Raw genomic sequence first — 23,770 nt, forward strand, 5'->3', positions numbered from 1 at the left:
ACGCCGGCCACGCGGGCTTCCCGTGGCAATGCTCCCGCATCATCGCGTTGCCAGCACGGAACGTCGCGCTGTCGCTGTCTCTACGAGCCGTGTTCTGACGTCTGTCGCTGTTGAACCTCTAGCTACCTACAACTGCCTAGAGCACGACCGGCACCATGTCCTTCAAGAAGGACGAGGATTCTGGCGGCATGTGTAAGTAGCTCCCAGTACTTCGTTCATCAGCTAATCTTCAGCGTTCTTGCAAGACAAGTCGACGGTGCTCCAGGAGGCGCGCGTATTCAACGAGTCGCCCATTTCGCCCCGCAAGTGCCGCGCATTATTGACCCGAATCGTCTACCTGCTCTACGTCGGAGAGACCTTCAACACGCATGAGGCTACGACCCTGTTCTTCGGCGTCACGAAGCTCTTCCAGAACAAAGATGCCGCGCTCAGGCAGATGGTCTACCTTGTGATCAAGGAGCTGTCCACTGTGGCCGAGGACGTGATCATGGTTACGTCTTCGATCATGAAGGACATGCAGCCCAACCTCGAGGTCGTCTACCGCCCGAACGCTATCCGTGCTCTTGCCCGCATCATCGACGCGCAGAGCGTTCAGTCCGTCGAGCGCTTCTTCAAGTCTGCCCTCGTCGACCGCTCCCCTCCCGTCTCCTCTGCTTCCCTCGTCTCGTCCTACCACCTGTTCCCGATTGCCAGTGCGATTATCAAGCGCTGGTCGAACGAGACTCAGGAGGCCGTCAACGCCAAGGCCGTCTCGTCTTCGTCATACTCGGCCTCGTCCGCCGCGGCTTACATCTCTGGCGGTGGCTCTAACGGCTATCAGTCCGTTTCGAGCTCCAGCTACATCATGCAGTACCACGCCCTTGGTCTGCTCTACCTGATCCGCGAGAAGGACCGTATGGCCGTGACGAAGATGGTTCAGCAGTTTGGCGCCGGCAAGCAGGCTACCGTTGTCCGCAACCCGATGGCCATCTGTATGCTGATCCGCTTCGCTCGCAAGGTCATGGACGAGGACCCCAACGTTCAGAAGCAGATGCACGAGTACCTCGAGGGCCTGCTCCGTCACAAGTCGGACATGGTCAACATTGAGGCGGCCCGTGCCATCTGTGAGATGCGTGGTGTCACCGACCAGGACCTCTACCGCCCGGTCGCCGTGCTCCAGCTCTTCCTGTCGTCGCCCAAGGCTGTCCTCAAGTTTGCCGCTGTCAAGACGCTTAGCAAGCTCGCTCAGACGCACCCCAACGCCGTTGCCTCTTGCAACCTCGACATGGAGAACCTGATTACCGACTCGAACCGCAGCATCGCCACATACGCCATCACCACCCTCCTCAAGACCGGAAACGAGGCTTCGGTCGACCGCCTGATGAAGCAGATCTCCTCGTTTATGACCGACATTACGGATGAATTCAAGGTCATCGTGGTTGACGCTATCCGATCGCTCTGCCTCAAGTTCCCGGCCAAGCAGGGTGTCATGCTCACGTTCCTGTCTGGCGTCCTCCGCGACGAGGGCGGCTACGAGTTCAAGCACGCCGTCGTCGAGGCCATCTTTGACATGATCAAGTACATCCAGGACTCGCGCGAGGCTGCTCTCGCCCACCTCTGCGAGTTCATCGAGGACTGCGAGTTTACCAAGCTCTCTGTCCGCATTCTCCACCTTCTTGGTATCGAGGGCCCCAAGACCCGCAACCCCACCAAGTACATTCGTTACATCTACAACCGTGTCGTTCTTGAGAACGCGGTCGTTCGTGCCGCCGCTGTCTCGGCCCTCGCCAAGTTTGGCGCCTCGGTCGACGATGAGCACGTCACGAAGAGCATCGACGTCCTGCTCCGAAGATGTCTCGACGATGTTGACGACGAAGTGAGGGATCGTGCCGCCATGTACCTGAAGGTGCTCGACGACAAGAAGCTCGCCGACACCTACGTCCGTGACGAAGCGACCTTTTCGCTCGCTCAGCTTGAGAGCCAGCTGGTTTCGTACATCAACGATGAGAGCAAGCACGGTGAGGCGTTCGATGCTTCCTCGGTCCCCAAGGTCAGCCGCGAGCAGGCCGCTGCCGAGGTCGCTTCTGCTCGTCCCTCTGCCCTCGCTACCATCGCCGACACCTCTGCTGCTCCCCAGAAGAGCGAGTCGCCGGCGCCCGTCTCTGCCGCCGAGGCTCAGTCGGCGTACGCTGCTCAGCTCGCCGAGATTCCCGAGCTTGCCAGCTACGGCCAGGTGCTCAAGTCGTCATCCAAGCCTATTCCTCTCACTGAGGACGAGACCGAGTACGCTGTCACCGTCGTCAAGCACATCTTCAAGGAGCACGTCGTATTCCAGTTCAACGTCTCCAACACCATCCCCGACACTGTCCTCGAGCAGGTCTCCGTCATCCTCGTCCCCGCCGAGGAGTCCGGTCTTACCGAGGACTTTATCATCCCCGTTCCCAGCCTCACCACCCAGACCGGCGCCGGTGCCGTGTACGTCTCCTTCACGCGGGATGACCCGTCAGAGTACGCCACGGGCGCCTACTCGTGCACGCTCAAGTTCATCAGCAAGGAGGTTGACCCTTCGTCTGGCGAGCCCGAGGAGGAGGGATACGACGACGAGTACCAGGTTGAGGACGTCGAGCTCGGTGCTGGCGACTACATCACGCCGACATACGCGACCTTTTCGTCCGAGTGGGACAAGCTCGCCAACGGCCCGAGCATCACGGAGACGTTTGCGCTGTCGTCGAGTGAGAGCCTGCGCGATGCTGTCAAGAGCTTGGTTGAGGTGCTCAACATGGAGCCGCTCGGAGGAACGGAGCAGCCGACGTCGAGCAGTGTGCACACCCTTAATATGAGCGGACTGGTGTGCGGCGGAGGTGGCAAGGTCCTCGCGAGGTGTCGCATGACCTTCTCACCAGGAGAGGGCGTCACGCTCGAGCTGGCCGTTCGAGCCGAAAAGGAAGAGGCCGTCAACCTTGTCATGTCGGCCATTTAGTTTTGTAGTTATGCACGATTAGAGATACTAGCAGCACGTGGGTGTTGTCAGCTGAGCGGCAAGGGAGTGTTCGGTCGCTTAGTTCGGCCAGCGCCGACGTGTGACCGGACAGGGACTAGTCCGAGTCTGTCCACACCGCCATATCCGTCATCCACATGCTGCATCGCTCAATGCGCCGATCGCTCCGATAGCAGTCGGTGAGAGCGCAACTCCAAGGCCCCAACCTTGTTGCCTGGTGTGAAAGCGTAACCAGGACATTGCGCGATCCCACGCCCCAGTCCATCTCTTCCCTCGCACTAGCGCAACTCGGCTGGCATATAAACACCATGGCAGCACCTCGGAGGCTCACAGCAGCCAGCATGCTTCTTCTATTCGGTACCCTAGCACTCGCGAACCAGGTCGTGTTCAGCCACGGTGTGCACGGTTCCGACCACCTCGGACCTTCTGTGCCGCACCGGTGGTTCAGCGAGTTCGATGCGCGCGCCAACGGGGACGACGGCAAGGCCCCAGAGGGCATGGAGCTGATCCCACTTGCTGTCCAGGGCGAGAACGGGGACCGCGTCAACCTCGCCATCTTCGCTGACGGCTGTAAGTGTGATACGTAGCTGCGGCTGACTTCAGATACGTCAGATGAGAAGGACAAGTTCCTTGCCGACATCAAAACACTTACCGACGACATTGTTGGCGAGAGCGGCGCAATGGCGCACGTCGCTGACCTCGTCAACGTCTACGGCGTATGGGTCGAATCTGAGAAGAGCGGACTGGGCCACGACGGCCCGCTCCCAGGCAGTCCCTTCGGCTTGTACCGCGAAGGCGCGACTCTGCGCGCCGTCATGCCCGGCTACCCTAAGCGCGCGAGAGCGGCCTGCCAGCAGTGGAGCAAGGACAAGGACGCGTGCGACCAGGCCGTGATCCTGGGCAACGACGAGCTGTACGGCGGTCTCGGCGGCGAGTTTACGATCACGACGAGCTCCAAGGCCAACGGCGTCGTGGTTGCGCGACATGAACTCGGCCACTCTCTCATCGAAGTAGGCGAGGAGTACGACGGCGGCTACGTCTACAGCGGGGACAACAGCGACCTCGTCGAGAACGTGGGCAAGATCAAGTGGGCCGACCACCTGAGCGAGCCAAACCCGGTCATTCAGGATGCGCACGTCGCGATCCAGAACTATGCGTGGCACAATCTCAACACGTCCTGGTCCGGCACGCCCTCCTCGGCGAACAACAAGAGCTGCTCCGACGCCTACGATAACAGCATGCTCCGCCTTTCGCTGAGCTCGATTGCGCAGCCGGACCACATCAACGTCACCCTGAACGGGGAGAACATTGACCTCGCCCCCGGCTTCCTCCCCGAGATGAAGGACAGTCTCGACCGGCGCTGGGTCGAGATCTTCCTCACTGAGCCGCTCCCCGTGGGCAACTCGTCCCTCCAGATCAGCCTTACGCAGAAGGGCAGGGAGGCAAAGGAGGGCAAGGGCGGCAAGATGGTGACGAGTGTCGAGATCATTGAGTATGGCCGCAGCTTTGTCAAACAGGAGGGATTCGTCGGTGCGTTCCCCACTGTGTGGGAGAATGGCAACATCACGCTCCGGCCTACGAACGAGGAGTGCATCATGCGCAAGGTCAACTATCCCTCCTTCTGCTCCGTGTGCAAGGACTCGCTGAGGAAGCATCTCCTCGGCCGTATTGAGAAGAAGAAGGGAGGCAAGAAGTAGACGAAGGAAGTCATCTCTGTAGATATCGGCCGACAACGGGCCAACAGTCCGATCGTAATCTGATCGGAATGTTATCATTATTGCAACTTGCAACGATGGCAGTACAGAGCACGCATGCTCACACTGCAGATCCATGACGTCAGGTCGACGACGAGCTCCTGTTGCACCCGACTCGGAGTACACGGATTAACTTCTATACATGTAGATAAGGCTTTGCTATTTATACCGCTTGTAAACATCGAATTAGTCCGAACGTCGCTGTGAGCGTGCTGGCGGAGCAACTTGCAGCACCCGGAGCAGGACGGACCTAAGGACCACCAATGGACTGCCAGTGGTTCATGACGATCTGGAGGACATTCTTCGCGTCGGCCCACTGCTGCGTCTCGGCGATCGGGTCCTTCTCGAGTCCGTTCATGAGGTGCACGAGGTCCTCATACGCGGCCTGCAGCTTCTTCACCGTGAGGGGAACCATCTGCTCGCAGTCCTTCTGGACGGCCTCCTGGACGGTTAGCTCTGCGGTGCACAACGAAGGGAGCTGGCTCTAGCGTTCATGGGGTACGACGCCGAGGCACGTCGGCGTCCCACCACCGCTGATACATTGTCGTTCAGCCCTGCCTCCGCCACCGCCACCGACAGGACGGTCAGCTGTGCGCTTGGGCCTCTGTTCTCGGTCGAGTGGGGTATTGGCTGGGGCGGCAATGTCGTGTGAGAGGCACGAAACCAGAAGCGAGACGTGTAGCGAACTCACAGCATTACGAATGTCGGCTCCGTCGGCCTTGGCCTTCTTCAGCTTCTCGACGTTCTGCTTGGCCTCGGCGCTCTCGACACGGTACGTCTGCTCCTCCTTGTAGAGACTGCAGTCAGCAACTGATGCAAAACATGTGATGGCTATTCAGCAGCAGCCAAATAGCCCTCCCAGCGGCGGATGAGGTTCCCTCATGCTTGCACGTCGTTGAAAGAGATTACTCACCGGCTGACGACACCAGTCTTGATGTAGAGGGCGCGGGCGACCTGAGGGTCAACGTTGGAGTCGGCAGCGGGCTGAGCCATAGCGATTGATTCGAGGAGTGTGTGATGGAAGAGGAAGGCCGAAAGTTGAAGGACTCGGCGAAGATCGTAGATAGCGGACGGTATCAACAACGGATTGTAGGTGCTTGTGGCACGTCATAGACGAACCTAAATCGGCCAGTTGGCCAGGTGGCTAGGTGTCAGGTCCATCTCAGGGTGACCCCCCGGCGCCAGCGGCCAGGCGCGACGGGCATCCTTTGGTTTAGCGCGTCTAGCCTGAAAGGTCTGAATGCACGGGACCATTTGGTCCGGCTCTGCTCGCCACCGCGTGCACCGCAGTCAGGCCATACTTTGCGGATTGAGGCCCTGTAGCCGGTATTACTGCTCAACTCTGTTCGACACGACTCGTCACTGTGCAATCTTGCTGCTGCCAACACTCTCTCGGTCGTTCCCTTCCTCGCTCATGCGATGACCTTGTCCGCCTACGATTTGTTCACCTTCAAGGCTCGCCCAAGGTTACCGGTCGTCCTCGCTTCTGCCGTGCTTGCCGCCCTCATCATCTTTGTCGCTCAGCTATCCCTTCCCGATCGACCACCTGGCCTGCAGACGGCCACGACCTATGCCGCCGCTCTAGACGAAGAGGGAGTGGGAACGTCGCACGAGAAGCAATGGCTGCTAGAGCCTGAAGGCGTGCAGAGGAGCTTCGAGGAGCCCGACTATTCCCTCCTCAGCGCGCGTCAACCACACGAGATCGGTTGCGACATCCCTCTCGAGGGCGCCAACAGTGGAAAGCTAGCTTTCATAGGCATCTTCTCTTCCAGCCTGAACGGCAAAGGACGAAGAGACCTGTGAGTGAAAGCAGACGCGCTGCGCGTGCTGCGCCGCGTACAATACAACCCGTCCCCCACCTCCACACCCCGCAGCAGATAGCTAACACCAATCAACAGGTACCGAAAGCACATCTTACCGGAATGGCCCGATGAGGTGGAGATCAAGTTCATCCTTGCCCACCCGCCGGCTGTAAAGTATCCCCTCGACTCGCTGAAGCGCTTAAAGATCCTGGATGGACTGAAGCAGGAGGCGGAGGAACATAAGGACATGGTGATTTTGGACGTGAGTGCAGCCCGGGCACCGAAATAGAATGGCACCTGATCTCCTTAGATCGACGACAACATTGACTTTGGCAAGACGTTCGAGTACTTCAAGTGGGTTGCCCAGCACTATGCCGGCGATGGACAAGTGCGCGGTCGACCTCGCTTCGTGATGAAGGCGGATGACGACGTGAGTGCTTTTGGTTTGCTGCCAAGACGCGTGCTTCAGCCAGCTAATGTAAGACTTACCTTGTCATGCCCAATGTCGTGCGCACCCTGCAAAGCCTCAACTGCAAGAAGAATGTTTACTGGGGCACCTCGGCTGGCTCATCAGGCCACTTCAGGCAGTACTTCCGCGGCCTCGGCTACGGCCTGTCGTGGCCTCTGGTATCTTGGATCGGTTCCGCAGATCTGCCATACGCGCACAAGATTAAGATCGAGGACGCGCGTACGGGCCAATGGCTGAGATTACTCGACCCAGTCTTGGACCCCGTCCAGCGAATAGACTACGGCTGGGCTATGGGAGATTGGAACCAGCTGAACTACACGACGGAGACTGTCGCCCTTCGTGAGTGAACCTTTGATGCGAAGTTAACCATTAGACTGGCTGAAGTCTGACGACTGGATCTTTGAGCAGAAGGGAAAGATCCATGAGCTCTGGGCAGCGTCCGACCGCGACTACACGCCCGAGTTTGGCTCCGACGTCCTGGACATTATAGACTTTGGCAAGGTCATGCCGCCCAACGCCAAGTCGCCCAAGTACAACAAGCTGTCGGCGATGGGCCAGAAGGATCTGGAAGAGGCGTCAAAGGTGGAAAAGGCGCCGCTGCCGGGTGTGATTACGGACCTGCCCGACGAGCGCGCTGGGCCGTTAGATGAGCCGACCCCGCAACCGGCGTCCTCCTCGTAGTGTACCTTGTATTACGTTTGTATTGTGACCCCCTAGTAATCATACGATCGGAAGACGAGTAGAGTGTCGGGTGAGCGCGACGTCGAGGAAGGACGAGAGCGAGAGGGTTGAGTGAGGCTTTGGGCTCCAGGCATTTTCATTTTAGAATCGCTTAGCATATAGCATCGCATGGATACATAACAAATACAACAGGTTAGAGGGGCTTGGACGGAAGCTGGGTGGGGAGGATGCCGAAGCTGGTCATTAGCTCTGCCCCGGCTCAGCTGCGAGCTGCCGGCTCTGGTTGTTCACATCGCCGGCATCACAGCTTCAGAACTCACCGCTTCTTGATGGTCACGCGGTGACGCGAGAACTTGTCATCGGGGGAGAAACGCGCCGGGTGCGCAGACTTCGTCGGCTTGCCCTCAGCGGTGATTTTCTGTCGGTCAGCTATGGTTGCACTGTTAGAGCCAGGGCGGGCGGCGCAGTCTCGATCTCGCAATGGCTTCGGGTTAAATTTCCAAGCGAATGAGCTCCCAGTCATGAGTCCAGGTGTTGCTTTAGTTAGAGCGTAACTTCCTGAAGCATGCAGTATTCCAAGCATGCTCGCCGACGGTTAAGCTCGCGTGCTCCTTCCCTCGCGCAGATCGCAGACATGACCGCCGCTCATCGATCGCAAAACATACCTTGAGGGTGTACACACTGGATTGTCAGCTGAGTTCCGTCTGGCTTGAGCTTACCGGTTTCCCTTGTCGTCGAGCGTGTACATAAGGTGCATGGTGGGCGATGCTTTTGATGGGGTAGGGGGTTGACGGAGGGGATGACCTTGTGCTCGTCGATGCGATCAGCGAGCCGTGAGGTGAAGATTCAGAAATTCAAGAAGTGGCGGGAGTATTTTGGGGCCACGTGGGTAGGCAGTCCCGTGACTTGCCACCTGCACCCGCCAGCTCTGTGTCTCTCTGCTGGAATGATGGGTTTGTTCCTTGCAAGCGCAACCCTGTTAAGAGATGCAGCCGAGTTTGCCACGGCTACACGTCATGCATCTGTACATGCAGGTACGCTCAGTGCAGGTGGCATTTCTGAGTGCTTGTGGAAGACGCAGAGAACGCTGGCGGGCATCGTACGCATCGTCCAGATGCCTCGTGCGCCATTCACGGCGCCCTCAGCGATCACTGCTGGACCCCTCCAGCCGCTCCGCAGAGGCCGATGCCCTGATTCCGCGGCATCATCCCTGGTTCCAGTCGCATCACGATTTAGAGTTTCTGCAATCACTCTTCCACGCACGCTTCACACCCGTTGCTAACCATGCTCACGACACCGGCACGAAATGCACAGCTCCGATCAAGCGATATCCTTGAAGGGTGGACGACGATCTTTCTAAGTGGTTGAACCGTGGTACCGTGGTGGGAAACACTGATGGGGATGCGGACCGGGATCGGCGGGCAATCTCGTGTAGAAGGACCTGCGCCCTGCGCCCCGGTGTGAGTGTCTGATGAGGAATCTGACCAAAGGGAGTCGTAGGGCGGCCTCCTCGCGCTCCTCGCCTGGAAGGACTGCGGGTCGACGGTTTAGGAGTGCCGGTGCCTCTTCAGTGAGGATGGCATGGACTCGACAATATTCGATGAAGGGACAACAGAGCGATGTTGGACACCGATGACGACGGGGTCTACACTGGAAGTTCAGAGATTCTGATGCTCACGGTTTGACCAGTTGAAGCACTGACTTATCAGATGACAGCGAAGTGGTCCACTCACGACAGATTAATTCTGGGAGGCGCGCAGCGCCCCTCGTAATTGTGAGGCGGGATATGCTGGTGCGGGACGATGTGCCCGTTTTCTACACGAGCTGAGGGGCGCTGTGGGCTGGATGAGGGGCGCAAAGCGGCCAATCTGTGCTGCGCAGGGGGAAGGCGGTTGCTGAACGCTGCCTTCCTCAGAGCAGACTGGCAGAGCCGCCAATCCCCCGTGTGTGTTGCACGTCGTGCCCCGTACCGCACACTGTCTTCCTCGCGATCTCGCGCCGTTGCGCCCTCGCCCTCCAAGGCTCAAGGTCCTTTGGTTCCACGTTCAGATCCAGTCATCAGCTCCTCCCGCCGCCCGCTCCACGGCACTTCCTCCTTCCTTCACTCTCATCTTCACATCCCTCATCTCCTCACCCTTCCTTCCACCCCTCCTCTCCATCCCTCTGGCCACAACTCACTTACAGTCGAGGACGAGAAGGCCGACCGATCCCTTCCTCGTCTCTAGACATGAGCGAGTATCGCAACCATCCGCCTCCCGGCGGCGGGTCGCACCACGGAAGCGACCGTGGTCCCCCTCCCCGGCACTACCAGCCGCTTCCCGACCACTACAGCGCCGAGAATCATCCCACCAGCCCGCACGGCTCGTACACCGCTCATCGCGATCAAGACTATGGGCGCCGCTACGCCCCGCACGACTCGATGCCTCGCTCTTACTACAAGGGTATGGATGCCACTGTGAGTACTCAGGTCATTCCGAGTATCAGTTCGCTGACTGTGGTAGCCTCCTTCCCGCAGGGAGGTCATCGTGAGGCTCCGTAAAGGGTAGCAGAGATCGCTAACGGAACAGGCGTCGTCGAGGGCCAGCGTGGCTAGTTATCCTCGCAGTGAAGCGGGATCGGCGGCTCCACCCCCTGTGCCTACCCCCGTACGTTGTTGGCTTGCTCCCAACAAACACGCACTGACCGCGCAGTCGCACCAGAGCGAGGCCGAGGTTGCTCTCGCCACTTCGAAGAAGCAGCTCCACGCTGTGACGCCCCATCCACCTACGCCCCAGCCTGTTGTTGCCCCTGAGCCGGCTTCCGAGGTAAGACCGACGAATGATTTCCGCTGACAACAGTATCATCCGAGCGAGGGCCGTCGCAGCTACATGTCTGGTCCCACCTACGGTGGTGGGCCCACGGATACCCCGCTTGCTCAGTCGGCGCCTGCCTTCACCGGGCCCCAGCACACCACAATCGCCGGAGACCCCCAGGCGGATCGCGAGGCTGAGCACGTTCAGCCCTCTGGTGCTCCAACCGTGTCGACGTGGGACCGCGGGCACAAGATCGTCGTCCCTCCCCGTCTCCGCCGCCCTGGAATGGGTTTCACGACCGAGTCCTACGATGCCAATAGCGTTGCCGTGACCCGCCCTCGGACGTGGGGAAGGCCCTCGGACAACGTCCCTCAAGACCACGAGCAGCCTCAGAGTGCGCCACTCCGTCGCCCCGATCCATCCCAGAGCGAGACTGTCGAGAGCGACTTCCCCACCTCCCCAAGCGCCCAGGTCCACCCTGCGCCTGTTCATTCATCTGCCGTTCCTCGTCAAACTTACAGCTCGGCGGCAGAGCCTGAGCCAATTTATCAGACCCGTGACGCTCATGGGCAAGCCTCTCCTATTCCGGCTGAGTTCTCTCACGAGAAGACTCTGTATTCCGCTCATGGTCAGCGCCAGCGTGTCTCGTCGGCGAACTATCCTCAGAGCCTTCCCCCAAGCGTCCACCAGTCTCAAGGTCCTATCCGCAGCGACCAGCAGCTCCCCGCTGGACACCCCTCCCCGTCTGTTCCTATGGACCAGCCTGGGCCGTGGACGACTAGCATCCCCCAGCGCGCAGAGCCCATTCCTGCCCCAGCTGTTTGTGTTCAAAGCGGCGGGGCTCAGCCGCCGATGGCTGGCCATGGCGACGATCAACGCGATGAGCACCAGTTCCGTCGCGCCCAGGATGAACCTGCACGTGTTCATGACCGTACTCGCCACGCTTCGCACGAGCAGCCCCCTCCCGCGACCGAGTTCAATGTTCCGCGCCACAGCACTCCTCGCCACGTGCTGCCGCCCAAGCCTGCTCAGGAGTGCTCACCCAAGGGGCTCGCGAGCGAGCACGGTTGGAGTCTTAAGCCATCTGTGGAGTTGACGAGCGATGGGGCGGCCTGGAATAGCCCCAACATCCAGGCATGGGCGGGCAATGTTAACGACACTCAGCAAGTTCCAGCAATGGCGGTGCTCAGCACGGAGGCCGCTGATGACAACGTCTCGCTCCCTGAGCGCCCCGACAGCACTAAGCCGATGCCGAAGCCTGTCACTCTTTACATTTCTCCCGACCCCAGTCCCGAGCCCCGTATGCCTTCATCTGCTCACGACCCCGAGTCGAGCACCCTTCCCATGAAGGCAAGTGGCGGGCAGAACTCGCCTTCGCCGAACTCGGACGACGACGAGTTCGATCGGCCCCGCACGCCCTCGGACATCACCGACGCCGACGCACATGACGAGTGGAAGGAGGGAGTCGAGCCAGAGTCAGACCCTGAGTTCTGGAAGAGGGAGACGACTCACCCCCGCGACAGTCCTCGCTTCCAGTCTCGGCGTGTCATCGTAGTGTGAGTACCTCGTGCTTGCGACACTGACGATAGTGCACCCTTCCCCATCCGCACCGACGCCTTCCAGACCTTCCTGCAGACTCATTTCTCCAAGTATGGAAGGCTGCGCTGCGTGTGAGTCGGACCTGATCATATGTATCACTGACTTCAGGTCGCCGTTCCCTCTTCACAAGGAGGGCTACAGTGATCGGGCTGCCGTTGTTTTCCAGGTGAGGTTGGACCGCCTCGACAAGGCTGACCAAGTAGCATCAGGACTCCATTGTCCTGCTCATGAACGATAGAAATAGGCACGACGGCAGCTTCCAGTCGGCTGCTACTTCAAGCGCTGTCCCCGTTCGTCTCCAAATCTACCAGCGTCCTGCTGAGGATGAGTTCATTGGTCTCTGGATCAAGGTGACTGGCGACCGACACGATGATCGCTCGCGCTCCGCCTCTCCCGTCTCCTCGCACCGTCAGCAGTCTGTGCCCGCTGGATCCGACATGCGCCCTGCGCCTCCCTCCCTCGAGGTTTGGGCACTGCCAACCCCTTCGCGTCACCGTCGCATGTATTGGAAGATCGAACTCTGGGACCCGCGTCAGGGTGACTTCCCCCATGCTGGAGACGGTGATGGAGCATCAAGGAATCCTATGCGCCTGGATGTCATTCCCCTCGGCCGTCGTGAACTCGAGCGTGACGTGAGTGCTGGCTTGCTCGAGCAACTTCCACTGACATTCAGTTCCTCCCTAAGCTTGTCGCTTTCTATTGCGAGGTGATGGAAGTCATCCCGCCTACTGAGACTTGGCAGCCCTGGAAGTTCGTTGTTTGCAGGTCGTGGAAGATTGGGCATCTCATCGAGGTAAGGGTAAGGCTCACATTCAAGCTGACAGTAGCAACTGGAGGACCTGCCAGGCTTCACGATCGGCAAGTGGAATTCCAACATCAAGTGGAGGGGTGACTCCCCTTTGCCAACGTTCTCTCCCGAGCCCCGTGATGCTCATCAACTCCACAACGCTGCCCCCAATCTCAAGCGCAGGATCCTTCCCACTTATAAGGGCCGCCCAGTCCGAGCTGACACTTGGCGTGGCATCCCTCGCTTCGTTGACGACGCCGCCATCTATGTCGGCGGCATTCCTGCTCATGAGTCGGAGCAGAGCCTGGTGGAGCGCTTCTCAAAGTACGGCAAAGTCGTCGGCATCGAGTACGAGAGGCGGTTCAAGTATGCTGAGGCCCGCGTCATGTTTGAAACTAAAAGGGCCGCCGAGAGTGCAATGCTGTATGAGGTATGTGGCCACGTCGTGCCATGGCTTACGCAGCAGAATGGTGCCACCATCGACGGGCAGTCCATCAGAGTCAGGGATCGGCGCATCCCCCCTCAATTAGTCAACGTGAGTCCCGCAACAGTGATATCGGTGGCTAATCGCAGCGTCAAGAAGTGCTTGTGGACGAGAGTGGACGTGTTGTCAACCCCTCCGACACTCAAGGCGATGACACCCTTTCGCACGGAAAAGAGCAGCACAATGCTGGGTCTCAGCAGCCCTCCGTCTCGTTGGGTGGAGCTGCAAAGGAAGACGACGATTTTGTTTACGTCAAGGTTCCGCGTTTGCCCACTCAGTCGGCGCGAGTGGCAGCTAACGCGCTTCCTGCGTACATGGTTCGTCTAGAAACTGGGTTCGTGCTAAACTGCAGGTCACCTTCGATTACTCTGAGTCTGGTGAGATTCAAACTCGCGTCCACTTGTGTCCTTCGGTCCCCGTCGCCTCGACGTCCAGCACTCGCGACACAACCGGCTCGAGGACCGTCTCGAGGTGTGGCACCGATGCCACCACCACCGCGTCCAAGGTCAAGCAGGCAACGAAGAGCCCTCCCATCAAGTCCGACGAGTTTCAACCTCGCGTCCTTTCAACCAAGATGGAAGACGGGCAGTTGAAGCCGGTTTATGACCCCGAGGACTTAAAGAGGTGGAAGATCAAGAAGGGGCTTCCCCTGACCGACGACACTACTCCAGAGAGTACAACGACCCCTCCTCGTGACGATGCTGTGTCGCTCCTTCCTGTTCGAACCGGTGGCCATGCTCATCCTGCGGCGGCCCCTTCGACCGACCCTGGTTATGAAAACCCGTCCTTCACCCAGCTCGAGGCGAAGAGCAAGCCCATGTCGACCGCCGATCGCCGCGACAACAGCAGGCTTCCCCCTCAAGCCCATCGCGAGGTCTTTCAAGGCGAGCAGCCCCGTGAGGATATCCACTACCCTGGATACCGTCGTGAGAGTGTTGAGCAGCAGGATCAGCAGGTGCAGGGAACTTCCTACGTCCCCGCCCCGTCACAGCGCGATCGGCAGCCTGACTATGGCGCCGTCCCCGACCAGCACCGTCGTTCGGAGCATCCCACCCATCAACCTAGCGAGCCTCCCCTGCGCAACGAGTCTCGCCACGTTCCCGTGCCCCAGCTGCCTCCTGCCGCGCCACGCGTCATTGAAGCTCCGCCTCAAGTCCAGCGGCCCCGTCCCGTCATTGCCCCTCGCCCTGCCCACGGCGAGCCTTGGGCGGAGCCGCGTCGCCAGTCGGACAGCTACAATCAAGGCGGTGCTCCCCGCGAGCGCGACACTTGGGCTGAGCCTCGTCGCCGGTCTGACAATTTCTACACTGGCGACGTTCGCCCTCGCGAGTCCTACCGTGAGGCAGGGTTCATTCAGTCCAGTCAACACATTCCCTACCACGCTGGACAGGGACAGCACGAGCCCGCCGGCGACCGTCACCAGCAGCGCGACCCTCGCCAGTTTGATGCTCCCCGCGTGCGCGAGTCGGCCGGTGGCGGTCACTATCAGCAAGCTGAGATGCCTCGTCACAACGAGCCACCCCGTGTCCACGAGCCCGCAGTTCAACACCACCAGCTCCCTCAGCGTCCCCAGGCTGAAGTGCCCCGATACAGCGAGCCACTCCGAGCGTACGAGCCCGCTGGTCAGCGCTCCCAGCCTCCTGAGCCTCCTCAGGCTGGAATGCCTCGCCGCGATAACCCGCCTCGTGCGCAAGAGCCTGCTGGTGAACGCTACCAGCATGCTGAGCGCCCTCGCGCCTACGAGCCTCCCCGTGGAGGTCACCAGCCCACCGAGCCTACTCGCCACCGCGACCATATCCGCGCCTACGAGCCTGCTGATGGACGATACCAGCATGCTGAGCCTCCTCGTCCCCGCGACGCTCCTCGCTCGTCCGACCAAGATCATCAAGCCGAGTCGCGTTCTCCGGCGGCCCCAGCGGCCGCTCGCAATCTGCAGTCTCAACCTCCTGCAGCGTCTCAGCCGATCGACTACGACGCGAAACCCCCTCGTCACGACCTCAACCCCGACTACGAGCGCAAGGCGCCGGGCCGCAAGGAAGCGCTGGGCTGGAGCCCTTCTCCTGCCATCTCTGCGGGAGCCCCCGGTCCGCCTCAACCCGGTCCTCCCCAGACCGCTGCGCCAGCTCAGCCTACCAGCCCCGCCGCTCGTGAACCTCCCGTCACCCGCGACCCATCTCAGGCCGGCGACTTCACCCCGCCTGTGCACATTCCCGATCGCGAGGACTCGGCCCGAACCCCCATCGCCCGCCAGCAAGAGTCGAGCCGCAGGCGCCAGCCCGCTGCGCCCCAGGCGCGTCAGCCGGCGAGTCGTGTTATGGACTCGCACAGCAAGGAGGAGCACGACCACGGCGAGTCGGTCTGGGACCCGCCCCCTCGCGAGCCCTCCGTGGCCCCGTCCAGCAAGTCTTCTCAGCCCTATGGCGGCTGGTAAGCCGCAATCATCAAGTTAAGATCAAAGAAGAATGTCCATAGCAAATGCCCCGCCGTAGTGAAAATGGTCCAAGTGGACAATGATCATGCAAAAACAAGTCTGTGATTACAACTGCATGCGGACTTGGGTTACAGAGGACATTTGATTGCTAATGCGGGGAACTTTGCTATGCTCTTTGCTATGCTTTAACTGTTTGCGTGAACTACTTCACTTTGCCGTTCGGGGTGCCGTTTGCAGTGCCGATCTCCACCTCGGTGGGCTCGGAATCAGCGTCAGAGTCACCACCCAACTCGCTGTCGTCGTCATCGTCATCGCCATCCACAACGTCTCCGTCGCTCTTGTCGACAACGAGCTGCCCGTCGACCCAGACACGCTCAATGTCGCGATCGTCTCCGGTCCAGATCCACTTCTCAAAGAGCTCGGCCGTCTTCGTCTCCTCATCCTCAGACACAAACATGCCAAGGCTGCAGGGCTTGATGTGGAGCGCGTCAAAGCGACGTCCAGGCTCAAAGTTGCCGACGTCAAAGCCGGCCACCTCGCCTCCGCCACGCGTTGCCAGCCACCACGCCTCGGCGAGACTGAGACTGCGCTTTGCCTTGCCCGTCATGACGAGGGCGCGGGAGACCTGGATCGCGAGGCGGATCTGGGGCAGAATGCCGAGCGCCGAGCCGCCGGAGCAGTCGCTTCCGAGCGCGAGCTTGAGGCCCTCGTCGAGCAGCGACGCGACGGGACACAGGCCGCTGTTCAGGTGCAGGTTCGAATTGGGGCAGTGCGAGATTCCACACTCGCGTTGCTTGATGAGTGCACGCTCGTCCTCCGTCAGATGCACGGCGTGGGCGAGGATCGTGCGGGGGCCAAGCAGTCCAAAGCGGTCGTAGGCCGCCGCATAGCTGCAGCCGAAACGCTTCTTGACCTCGGCAATCTCGGCGTGGTTCTCGCTGATGTGCGTCTGCACGCGCAGGTTGTCCTTGGCGGCGAGTGAGCCGAGTTCCTGCATCAACCCGTCCGTGCACGATAAGGCAAAGCGCGGCGTCAGGATAGGCTGGACCATCTCACTCCCAGGGAACTTCTTGATGAACTCTTCCGTCTTGTCGAACGCGTCCTTTTCAGAGTAGGAACCGACGTCCATCGAGCACTTGCCGACAAGCGCGCGCTGACCTTCCTCCTCGCAAATGCGGGCTAGAGTCCAGCTCGCCTCGTTGTGCAGAGTTGCGTAGTAGCATGAAGTCGTCGTTCCGGCGTTGAGAGTGCGCTGAACCACAGCAGAGTAAGCGCGCCTCGCGAGCTCTTCGTCGGAGTACTTCTTCTCGAGGGGGAAGGTGTACTTGTCGAGCCAGTCTAAGAGCTGCAGCTCTGCGCCAAGGCCGTTGTTAGGGTATTGCGGTGCGTGGGTGTGCGTGTCAACCATGCCAGGACAAAGGAAGCCATCCGTGATAAGTTCAATGTTGGGAGGAATCGAGGAACTGTTGGTGCCCAGTAGATCCTCAAGCACAGTCGCCAATTCCGACTCGGACGGCACGCCCCGCTTCCACTGGATGACACCATCGCGCACAGCGAGAATGGCCGTATCCATGATCTCCAGACTGTCGCGCTTCAAAGAGTGAACCATGGAACCGATGTACCAGGTTTCCTGGCCAGCGGCGGTAGAGATCGAAGCTATTGTCAGCTGTGTGCCAAGACGGAGGAAGGTCAGGGTCAGTCCGTTGTAGTCTATTAGCACTGGGTATCATCACGATTCAGATCCCCAGATATGTGTTGTGTCATCATTCCCCGCAAGTGTGACTCACTAGAAGGCATGGTGCTGATTCGAAGAGTAGAGAAGTGCGAGGAAGACAGCCGGCGGGTAGAAGGGTACTCGTTGACGGGGAAAGGAAGGTGGGGATCGTCGTCAAGGAGGGATCCGAGAGGGGTATCAGACGCTGTCCTGGAGCTGAGATATGCGGAACGCTGGCGAATGCAATGAGGGTATATAAGTCGGGGATGTGGTAGTCGTACAGATGATGTCGTGAACGGTGAGGAAGGACGAATGAACGATACGGAGATACGGGCGATAGTGTCAGTTACGTGTTCCACGGTCGGTAACCACCCAGGACAGTCCAGGAACGGTCCCGGACCTTTCGGCACGATGTCTGACTGACCCTGCGTTCCTTATCTTGGCTGCTATCAATCCAACCTGCGGCCAATTGACACCGGCTGACAAGTCCGGTACTGAGCACTGCGCACTGTGCTACTGCGTCAAGTTGTGATTATGCTCATGCAGGCGATAAGCCGTACAGGGGCATAACTTGAATATGGATCTTCTCTTATGCATTCTTCTTTTGATACACCGGTGACGTTCTAGATTATTCAAATACCAAACAATGAAAGGGGGAAAATACTTGCACTGCTGCACTTCTGCGCGCTATCGAATCAATCGACCAGGTGTCCGACGCCCATGCGACCCGTCGGCTTCGACTCGGGCTGCGGGTCAATCTCCATGCTGCGGTGCGAGCGGCTGCGGTCACTCCACGCGGCGCTGCCTGGGCGTGACATTTCGTCCCGCAGGTCGCGAGAGTGGGGGTACGCACCTCCGAGCGAGGGCGGGCCGTCGACACGGCTGCTCAGCGGCTGAAGACGCATGTTGCTCGGCTGGCTGGGGCGGTGGTGATAGTCGCGCGGCGGGGGTGGTCCAGCGACTGGGCGTCCGCGAAGGTCGTGCGGCGACGGACCAGGGGGCACAGAGGATCCAGAGCTGCTGCGCGGCGGTGTGTTGTAGGGCGACGTCTGCGAGCGAGCGTACGGGTCCATGTTGCGCGGGTCCATGCGAGGGTCACGAATGTCCCGCGGGTCGCGCATGTCCCTTGGGTCGCGCATGTCTCGTGGGTCGCGAACATCGCGAGGATCACGCATGTCGCGCGGGTCGACCTGCCTGGGGTCCGCCATTCTGGGATCCATCTGCCTCGGGTCAACTTGCCTAGGGTCGGGGCGAGAAGGGTGGGGAGGAAGATCGCGAGGATCGCGCATGTCGTGCGGGCTGTGATGGAGTTCGCGCGGGCCCAAGTCTCGGGGGTCCCGCGACAGCTCGCGAATGTCACGCGGGTCGCGAGGACCGAGAGAAGCAGCTCGGACATCCCGAGGGTCCGCTCCACGCATATCGCGGGGATCCATCCTGGGGTCGAGGCGAGGGTCTGCACGAGGATCCCGGGGGTCAATACGCGGGTCGCGGGGGTCCACCGGACGCATGTCGCGAGGATCAGCTGCGCGGGGATCGCGAGGGTCGACGCGCATGTCGCGGGGGTCCATTCGGGGGTCAGCCCGGGGGTCCCGGGGGTCGACAGCGCGAGGGTCCGCTCGCGGGTCACGCGGGTCAACAGCACGAGGATCGCGGGGGTCGACGGCACGAGGGTCACGGGGGTCGACAGCGCGGGGATCGAGAGGGTCGACTGCACGGGGGTCACGAGGATCAACAGCTCGCGGGTCCCGAGGGTCGATAGCACGCGGGTCAGCGCGAGGGTCCACCGCGCGGGGGTCTGCACGAGGGTCGGCGCGGGGATCAACGGCGCGGGGATCAGCTCGAGGATCAACGGCGCGTGGGTCCGCTCGGGAATCGACAGAACGGGGGTCGCGAGGATCGGCGCGAGGGTCCACGCGAGGGTCGCGAGGGTCGCGGGGGTCACGGCTTTCCTCCCATCGAGGGTCATAGGCGTGGGGAGGCGCGCCGCCGTAGCCGGGGTAGCTCTCGCCAGGGTAGCCAGGATAGGAGTGACGAGGACGACCGTAGCCGCTTGGAGGGTAGCCCCCGTACGGCTGAGACGAGTATCCCGGCGGCGGAGGTCCGTTGGGCGGAGGCGGGCCAGGAGCCGACGGGGGAGCGTGTTGCGGGTACGCAGACGGCGGCGGTCCACCGGGAGGGTAGGCTCCCTCGAAGGCCGGGGGAGGCGGAGGCGGAGCCATGTGGGGAGGATAGCCAGAGTAACCTCCGTAAGTACCGTTACAGAGGACATTTGATTGCTAATGCGGGGAACTTTGCTATGCTCTTTGCTATGCTTTAACTGTTTGCGTGAACTACTTCACTTTGCCGTTCGGGGTGCCGTTTGCAGTGCCGATCTCCACCTCGGTGGGCTCGGAATCAGCGTCAGAGTCACCACCCAACTCGCTGTCGTCGTCATCGTCATCGCCATCCACAACGTCTCCGTCGCTCTTGTCGACAACGAGCTGCCCGTCGACCCAGACACGCTCAATGTCGCGATCGTCTCCGGTCCAGATCCACTTCTCAAAGAGCTCGGCCGTCTTCGTCTCCTCATCCTCAGACACAAACATGCCAAGGCTGCAGGGCTTGATGCGTGTTGCGGGTACGCAGACGGCGGCGGTCCACCGGGAGGGTAGGCTCCCTCGAAGGCCGGGGGAGGCGGAGGCGGAGCCATGTGGGGAGGATAGCCAGAGTAACCTCCGTAAGTACCGTTGGGTGGGGGGTACGAAGCGTAATGAGCATCGTGCGGGTACCGGGGATCAGGCGGGTATCCTGCACCCGGGTATGATAAGGCATGGGGACGAGGACGTTTAGCGTTGCTGTAGGGATCCTCGGAATCGGATTGACCGCTGTTCTTCCTCTTGGGCTTGTTCTTGCCCGCAGGACGAGGGACCTTGCGAACACGAATCCTCAGACCTTGATCCGCCATCACGCGAGACAGGTCGGTGGCCTTGGACATGCCGGGGAACTTCTTAGCCGAGTAGACCGAGAAAGTGGAGGTCAACTTTGTTGTGCAGTAGTAAACCTCTTGATCGACAATCTCGAAGAGCGTGAGTTTGAGCTTGTAGCGCCCTTCCTTGCGGACGCCGAGGTCCGGGAAGACGAAGAACGCAGCATCCTTGTTGTCAATGTCCTTCAGGTGATACAGTGAGGAGACAGGGGTGCCGGTGAGGAATCGAGTACGCCCGTCGTCAATGACGTGCAGCTCGGAATCCTGGTCATCGCCTCCGACAAGGCACGCAAAAAGGAAGTAGTAGGGGTCTGCGTAATGTCAGATGAATTCTTGGGCACGGTGATAGCTGTCTCACTTTGCATGTACATGGTTCCGTCACCGTTCGCACCTCGAGGGGCGGTGCTCTCGCGAGACCGCGGGCCGACGGGCGTGACCTTTTCGCCGTCGCTGGTGATGACCTCGAGCTGGACGATTGGGGTGGGATCGACAGGGCGGCGGTCGGCTGCAACGTCAGGGCCCTTGTCATCAGTCTTGAACTTACACTTCTCTCCAACGCCACACATTCGCGCCTGCAGGGGCTGCTGGCGGATAATGAGATTGTACTCGCTGGATCGGTGTCAATGCTGTCGAGGCCAGGGACATAGGCAGAGGGATACTCACATGTTCTTGCGGCCCTCACGACGCTGCGCTACCGGGACATACTCGTACGCGTAGTCGACGCTCTCGACCCACTTGTCGTTGTCGGTTCGGGGCTCCTTCTTGGCGTCACCTCCGGCACGCTCTTCGTCGCGGGTCGCAATAGGCGAGGGGGCCTGACTTGAGGAGGGCTTCTTCTTGCCCGCCTTCGAGCCATTGTCTGAAGGGGGAGGCGAGGCACGCGGAGTGTTAGGACGACGCACGGCCGGCGGTGCTGGCTGTGTACGACGGGGCGTCGTATCTTCGGTTGCGGTCGTCGCCGAACGCTCCGAGTGGTGGTCTTCCATCGTAGCAGGTTTGCTAGGGCTGACCTGGGACGGTGAAGGTCGTACTACGACCGAAGGCATGTTGAAATGGGAAGGAAAGAAGTTTAGAAATGCTGGGGAGAGTCAGCGAGTTCGGATCGGACACTTGAGAGCGACGAGCAGACTGGGCACACAAGGTGTACGGCACACAGCACGAGAGACACGAACACACACGATCGTGCGGTTACCTGTGGGTAATGGGTCACACAGGGCGAGACCCAAGGCGTCCCAAAGTCCCAGAAGGGCGGAACTCGGACACCTCGGCAAAGACTCGTGGCTACGTTCCGGACGGTGTCGAACCATGGAATGTTTTGACTCACCTTGAGCAATGTTGCTGCGCCAGAAGAAGTTCAAGCGTCTGCGTTGTGCAGAGTGGGCAGGGGGCCGTCTGTGTTCGTGTATGGACTCGGGCCTAGCCTACTCTCGAAGAGCTGGGAGATCGGATGGATGGATGAGAGATCGTTGGTACCAACGAAACGAGAACACCGGATCGAGGCGGGGATACGCGTGAGGCCGCGAGGGTCGAGGACGAGGGCGGCGACGCGAAAGGGTGGGAGTGAGGTCGACGAAAGGTGACTGGTTTTGTCCCAAAGATTACTCGAACCGATAATGAGATCAAGTTTAAAGTTTAGGAGTAGAAGGAATAAAGTGTCCAAGGCGCACGCACGGGCGCACACAGACAATGGACAATCACGAGCGAAAGAACAGGGTCGCTGTTGGGGGCGGTCGCGCCGGCAGCGTTAGCGGCAGGGGGAGGCGGTAACGGCCCGTAATGAGTGGGTGGGTATAAGTCTGTGTTGGTCAGCGACGGGTTCCGAAGCAGAAGCACGCTGAACACAGGAGCGGCGCTATGTGACTCGTATGCGTGTGTAGGTGTGTGGGCCGCAGCACGGAATGCAGACGCATCGGATCGGACAGACCGATGCGATGCATGACACTGCGTGGCAGCCGATGAAGCGCATCTGGAGGATGGCGACCGAGGACGTGGGTGTTGGTGTGGATGCGCGCACGAGTACCACAGGCTGTGTGCGGGCAACGGGCCTGGGTCATAACCAACATAGTGAAGACGTGGGAGTCGATCTACGATGCACGCACGCACACGCGAATGAGCGCCCTACTCACAAGAGGAAACGGGAGCCTAGACGGAGACCCAGTGAAGGTCTGACTGGACGTGTGTTGTCGTCTGAGTACGGCTGGTGGTTGACGACGAGATGACCGGCCCGCAGCGAGCGGAGTCGGATGGGATGCCGAGAGGTGTGACGAGTACGAGGCAGCAGAGGGTTGTTGGGTGTAGTGTTGTGCTTCGAAGTGTGGATTCCAAGTGTCAAGCGACGGTGGGCGGAGTGAAGGTACTGAGAGAAGAGGAGGAGAGAGCGAGATGTCGGTCTCGAGTAAGTGGGTAGTGACTACTGGCGACTGGGTCGCGGGTGGTTGGGACACTGGGTGGATTCGAGGATTCGGGGTCGAATCTGAAGCTATGCTGCTATGTTGGGTTGGGGAGGAGCGTCCGCAAGCAGTGGTTGGGACGGGAGTGTATCACCCCTGTGCGCCCTGCCCTGCGTCCTATGCCCACACCCTTGGCCGCCCTGAGCAGAGACATTCTGCGTCCTGCTTGGTGCCCTTGTGCCCCTCAAACCTTGGGCCAGTACCGATCCTTCCCTTGCTACCCTTGGTCACCATGCACTGTGCTTTTCTGCGGTAGTTCGGACGTCCCTGCGTGCCCTGTATCGCGCATGGCGCTGCCGTTGCAACTTTGTTAGCTCAGGACGCTAAGCTTTCAGGATTCGATTTCGTCAGGTTCAGGTTCCACCCTTCGACCGTTTCCTAAATCCTCCTGCCCACGCCCTGAGCACACCAGGACCCTGGCCATGCGACTCGAGACTGCGTGCCTCGAGGACTGTTGGGTGCCGCTGGCCGCTGGGTTCCGTTGCTGGGACCGTGGCGCATGGCGCGCCAGGCCCCGGGGCCTCTTTGCGTCAGGTCCGGAGGTCTAATGCCTGTTTTATGCCCAGACCCTGAGCATCTTCTGCAGCACGCAGGATCCCAGGAACACGCAAAGGCGAGCGAGGAACCGTCCAAGGAACAAAGGAACGTTTAGTAGTTTCCGGAAATAATAGTCGAACCAGTCGTCCCCTGGTATGTACCGCACGCCAGCATCTCGTCAGTGAGAGCGAAAGACTGCTCTGCGAAAACAGACGTGCGACGCTCTCTACTCTCGAGTAAGCCTTGCGCTCATGCCCTCCCTGCCTGCATTCCTTGCGTGCCGTCGACGCAGAGTGCTTGCGGACTTGCTACACCCGTGCTTCCGAAA

General features: G+C 60.2%; 6 protein-coding genes across 6 annotated transcripts; 4 read left to right on the forward strand and 2 right to left on the reverse strand.

Annotated features, from left to right (window-relative positions):
* Positions 1 to 155: 155 nt before the first annotated feature.
* Positions 156 to 2,959, forward strand: A1Q1_01283 (coatomer gamma subunit (Gamma-coat protein); the record flags this gene model as incomplete). The annotated part of the gene is made up of 2 exons (XM_014324356.1): positions 156 to 192; positions 234 to 2,959. The coding sequence occupies 2 exons, from the start codon at positions 156 to 158 to the stop codon at positions 2,957 to 2,959; spliced, it is 2,763 nt and encodes a 920-aa protein (XP_014179831.1).
* Positions 2,960 to 3,285: 326 nt separating this feature from the next.
* Positions 3,286 to 4,674, forward strand: A1Q1_01284 (uncharacterized protein; the record flags this gene model as incomplete). Its single annotated transcript, XM_014324357.1, has 2 exons — positions 3,286 to 3,547; positions 3,590 to 4,674. 2 exons carry the CDS (start codon positions 3,286 to 3,288, stop codon positions 4,672 to 4,674), a joined length of 1,347 nt encoding a protein of 448 aa, XP_014179832.1.
* Positions 4,675 to 4,981: 307 nt separating this feature from the next.
* On the reverse strand, positions 4,982 to 5,724 carry A1Q1_01285 (Tubulin-specific chaperone A; the record flags this gene model as incomplete). The annotated part of the gene is made up of 3 exons (XM_014324358.1): positions 4,982 to 5,173; positions 5,234 to 5,528; positions 5,645 to 5,724. 3 exons carry the CDS (start codon positions 5,722 to 5,724, stop codon positions 4,982 to 4,984), a joined length of 567 nt encoding a protein of 188 aa, XP_014179833.1.
* A 426-nt stretch (positions 5,725 to 6,150) lies between these two features.
* On the forward strand, positions 6,151 to 7,683 carry A1Q1_01286 (uncharacterized protein; the record flags this gene model as incomplete). The annotated part of the gene is made up of 5 exons (XM_014324359.1): positions 6,151 to 6,530; positions 6,630 to 6,795; positions 6,844 to 6,963; positions 7,017 to 7,341; positions 7,439 to 7,683. The coding sequence occupies 5 exons, from the start codon at positions 6,151 to 6,153 to the stop codon at positions 7,681 to 7,683; spliced, it is 1,236 nt and encodes a 411-aa protein (XP_014179834.1).
* A 2,227-nt stretch (positions 7,684 to 9,910) lies between these two features.
* On the forward strand, positions 9,911 to 15,776 carry A1Q1_01287 (uncharacterized protein; the record flags this gene model as incomplete). The annotated part of the gene is made up of 11 exons (XM_014324360.1): positions 9,911 to 10,138; positions 10,185 to 10,208; positions 10,251 to 10,328; positions 10,383 to 10,487; positions 10,536 to 12,031; positions 12,183 to 12,240; positions 12,284 to 12,706; positions 12,760 to 12,867; positions 12,911 to 13,291; positions 13,435 to 13,622; positions 13,673 to 15,776. The coding sequence occupies 11 exons, from the start codon at positions 9,911 to 9,913 to the stop codon at positions 15,774 to 15,776; spliced, it is 5,193 nt and encodes a 1,730-aa protein (XP_014179835.1).
* Positions 15,777 to 15,978: 202 nt separating this feature from the next.
* Positions 15,979 to 21,501, reverse strand: A1Q1_01288 (uncharacterized protein; the record flags this gene model as incomplete). Its single annotated transcript, XM_014324361.1, has 8 exons — positions 15,979 to 17,495; positions 17,564 to 17,706; positions 17,915 to 17,984; positions 18,344 to 19,766; positions 19,830 to 20,008; positions 20,074 to 20,766; positions 20,814 to 21,064; positions 21,119 to 21,501. 8 exons carry the CDS (start codon positions 21,499 to 21,501, stop codon positions 15,979 to 15,981), a joined length of 4,659 nt encoding a protein of 1,552 aa, XP_014179836.1.
* Positions 21,502 to 23,770: the final 2,269 nt, after the last annotated feature.

The sequence above is a fragment of the Trichosporon asahii genome, assembly GCF_000293215.1.
Source record: "Trichosporon asahii var. asahii CBS 2479 unplaced genomic scaffold scaffold00050, whole genome shotgun sequence".
Lineage (NCBI taxonomy): Eukaryota > Fungi > Basidiomycota > Tremellomycetes > Trichosporonales > Trichosporonaceae > Trichosporon > Trichosporon asahii.